This window comes from Echinococcus granulosus, assembly GCF_000524195.1.
Source record: "Echinococcus granulosus chromosome Unknown EG_S00213, whole genome shotgun sequence".
Lineage (NCBI taxonomy): Eukaryota > Metazoa > Platyhelminthes > Cestoda > Cyclophyllidea > Taeniidae > Echinococcus > Echinococcus granulosus.
In genome coordinates this window covers 18,238-21,665 of record NW_020170593.1, presented here as the reverse complement: position 1 = coordinate 21,665, position 3,428 = coordinate 18,238, and the positions used below count along the sequence as shown (strand labels likewise).

Sequence of the window (3,428 nt, the reverse complement as noted above, 5' to 3'; positions counted from 1 at the left end):
ACCCACGGGGTTTGTACGGGTTGCCACTTTCTATGCACTAATTAATTAACTTTTTCTCTCCATTCAATCTGTTTTTACGAGTCTCTGCTTTAAATATAGTTCTGGTGGTAATGCACCTTCGGAATAAGGACTGAGCCTCTCCATTATCATCTCGCCTGCAGATATCGTTGCAGATCATATGAACTAATTATCCTCGTCAGTAATTCCATTGTCTTGCTATTCAGTCATAACAGAAGAAAAAAGGTTTTTTATGTTGTTTTCTAATTTTGATTGGGATAAATTTTAACTTCAACTGTTTTGCTTGAATGATACACTTTTAGGGATTGAACTTAGCTGTTACTTACGTCTTCCTAGTTTCTCCGAGTTGATTTCTTAGGCTTGTCATGCTTTTTACGTTGGGTTCACGTTTTGTGTCTTATCCGTTTCTTCGTGCACACATCCAACTTGCTCTGTGAATCTACCAAATAAGCACGCTTCGCGAGAAATGAATTGAGTTTGAGCACACCAATGCAATTTTAACGTTGGGGTAAGGAAGCTCATTGCAATGTCATTAATATCCTCAGAGTTGTAACACTTTTAAAGCTCATGAATAGCAAAGTGGAAGACAACTCCCAAGAATGCATTACTTTCACCTAAACGCCGTATGTTAAAACATGGGGAATTAAACACCACACACAATACAATTTCATCAAAGGAAACCTTCCTCGGTTATTTTGAAGCAAAAAAAAGTTGTCGTTTTTGGTCATTTTAAATTAATAATCTCAATTTACATATTTGTCGTTGACGAAATATTATTTGATTCAAGTTGAAAGGGAGACTCACCCCAGAGAACTAGCCTTTTGGATGCTAACGACACAGGAGTAGATTCTTATAAAAGCCGATGTCATTAGTAGGGGAAGAAGGCAACTGGATGCGTTGGCGACAGGGGAGAAAGTGTAGAGTTCTAGCTCAAAGGTTGAAATCAATGCAACCATAATGGCAGATGGTTGCAAATGAAGCTCAAGTCCACAATCTCATGTGAAATAAACTATTGGAACTACTTTGCGCACTTCCCACCTGCACAATGGAGTTAACAGGCATGCTTGGATCAGTTACGACGAATGCATATGATAAATAACTAACAAGCTATATTTAACCAACCATCACTGAAACTGCGGACACACTCGTCTAATGGCTGGCTCATCCCACTGACGTTGCATCGGACACCTGCATTTTCACCCAGTTGGTGTTAATATGTTTTGATTGTCCCACCAAATTGCGCTACATCTAATTTCTGAGGTAAAAATGATTCTTCTACCGGTAATTGCCTCAGCACTTGCACGAAATTGCCAAGCATTGTACATTAGGTGCATGTGAAGCAACCTCCGTTTCTGTGGCTACAAGAGTAGACGCAGCAATTCCTACTGCAAAATGTGTCTATAGTCGGATATGTAATTTATTCTGTAATGTTGAATTTTTTTGTTATTGTGCCAATAAACATAAAGGACTAGTGAAAATAAAGTGCGTTTACCCTCGCCATATCCCGCAAAGTTTTCTCATGATTATAACTGCATAGTATAATTTTTATTTCCCCTACTTGAATAAAACTCGTGTGTCAAGTAGACACTTCTCAGACTGGAGGCAATTAGGCACAAATGCGAAATGAAAGGAATCAATCTTATAATTTCAAGCACATTAGCTTCCGTCCAGCCGTTCGCTTGTCACTAGAATCCTAGCTTCCGACAAATTGTCCGCCCGAAACAGTGGCTTCCATGTAAAATTGGCCAGTGAGTTGTCCTACAAAGTGCATAAAATTTTTATAATCTTTTAGCCTTTTTCATTCCTACCTAGAAGCACAATATTTACCCCTTCTGTGGCAAAAATTCATATGCTTCGCTCTCACGCCGTCTGGATGCTACAAACGTAATTGAATGAAATTAAGTCAGCACACTGAGTGTTTTTTCTTCGAAAGTGTTGGAACGAAAAACCTACCTAACATTATCAATATGTTGTTGAATGTGACAAGCGAGGTGAAATGCGTGCACAACTGATCAACTCCATGAAGGCGAGTCCACTGAGCTGTGGATTGTTCAACTGATGTCAGAGTGAGACATTCAACAGTGATCTCCACATTCCCCTATTGCCCTCCAGCAACCACCACGCATCCATTGATGTAGGCGATTCCTGGACGTGCGCGTACCTCTAACATCGGGTCGAGCCTCATCCATCGCCATCCGCTCTTATGCAAAGGATCTTCTACCATAATTTCAGCAAACTTTAAGCATTTCTCAGTCCATCCACCAACAACTACGATTCCGATGTCTGGAATATTTAAGGCCGAAGCACGAGAACGCGCTGATGGCATGTCTGGGAGTCGAGTGAACCTAAAATTGGTGACCAAGCTTCATCAAACATACTCGCCCGTGGCAGTGTCCACTTTTTCGCAAGTCGGAACAACGTCATCTCCTTTGCAGCCACCAAAAATAAAGATTGATTCATTTCTCGCAGAGACAGAATATGATGTGCGTTTCTCCCCTTTAAAAGGGAATTCCAAAACGCATCCATTTCGGAAATTTACGGAACAAAAACTACTTGTGTCACTCCAAAGACAGAAGGCATAAAATGTGCCTAGAAGGTAGGGGAATAGATCCACCTGTTCAATTTACCATTCAGTAAGGTCGATGTATCATGGCTTGGAACTTCAACATTAAACGTTTCGTCCGGTTGCAACTGCGGCACAGACTTCAAAACGAATGATCCCGAACCTGTATCCTTTCCAACGATCATAAGCACCTCCCTAGATATTTTCAAAGAATCAGCACCATGAGAGAGTTCAGAATGCCATTAAGGTTGTTATGATAAAGGCAATTCAGCAGTGTTAGATCATAAAAATCGGCGAACTTATCGAATTGGTTACTCGGAGTTTGAAAGAGTGGTCATGCTGTTAGCAGAAATGATGTATGTACCTGAAATGTGATAGACAGTTGGAGGAAGGGTGAGGCATCGGCTTGATCCATTCGAAATGTTTTCTTACAATTTCCCAATACTCAGCTTGACACGGTGGAGATAGCCTAGGCAAGTCAATCTTAGAAATTATCTTTGTAAATGCCTCTGACCTTTCCTTCACATCATACTCCATGCGTCCTGCATCCAGCCATTTAGAGATCGCTCGAAACTTGGTTTCCTCACTCATACCTTCTTGCCAAATCCTCTCCAGCAGGACCTCAAAGTGCTCCACTGTTGTTTGCATCAGCATCTCGCCTTGCAAATACAGAGTTTCAAAATACCTCGCAATCAGTGGAATACACAATTCCACCAATTCACGATTCAGCGTCGCATTGGCAACTGACCACACCTCTGCCACATTGCCTAAAGAAGTCCTTCAGACAGTCAGTTGTAACTCCGAAAAGCTTCGCCTACCTAGTTCTTAGAAAATCCACACACCATTT

General features: G+C 41.1%; 2 protein-coding genes across 2 annotated transcripts in view; one reads left to right on the top strand and one right to left on the bottom strand. All coding sequences in view use genetic code 11, as the record gives it.

The window, feature by feature from the left end:
- EGR_10367 (hypothetical protein) overlaps nt 1-751 on the top strand; it is a gene marked incomplete at both ends in the record, with an annotated part of 10,636 nt that extends 9,885 nt beyond the window's left edge. Inside the window, one exon of the mRNA XM_024499616.1 lies at nt 594-751. Coding sequence (XP_024345964.1) covers nt 594-751 — 158 coding nt within the window. The remainder of the gene's footprint in view (nt 1-593) is intronic.
- A 665-nt stretch (nt 752-1,416) lies between these two features.
- Nucleotides 1,417-3,229, bottom strand: EGR_10366 (hypothetical protein; the record flags this gene model as incomplete). Its single annotated transcript, XM_024499615.1, has 5 exons — nt 1,417-1,440; nt 2,180-2,363; nt 2,397-2,607; nt 2,646-2,776; nt 2,946-3,229. The coding sequence occupies 5 exons, from the start codon at nt 3,227-3,229 to the stop codon at nt 1,417-1,419; spliced, it is 834 nt and encodes a 277-aa protein (XP_024345963.1).
- Between the last annotated feature and the right edge of the window lie 199 nt (nt 3,230-3,428).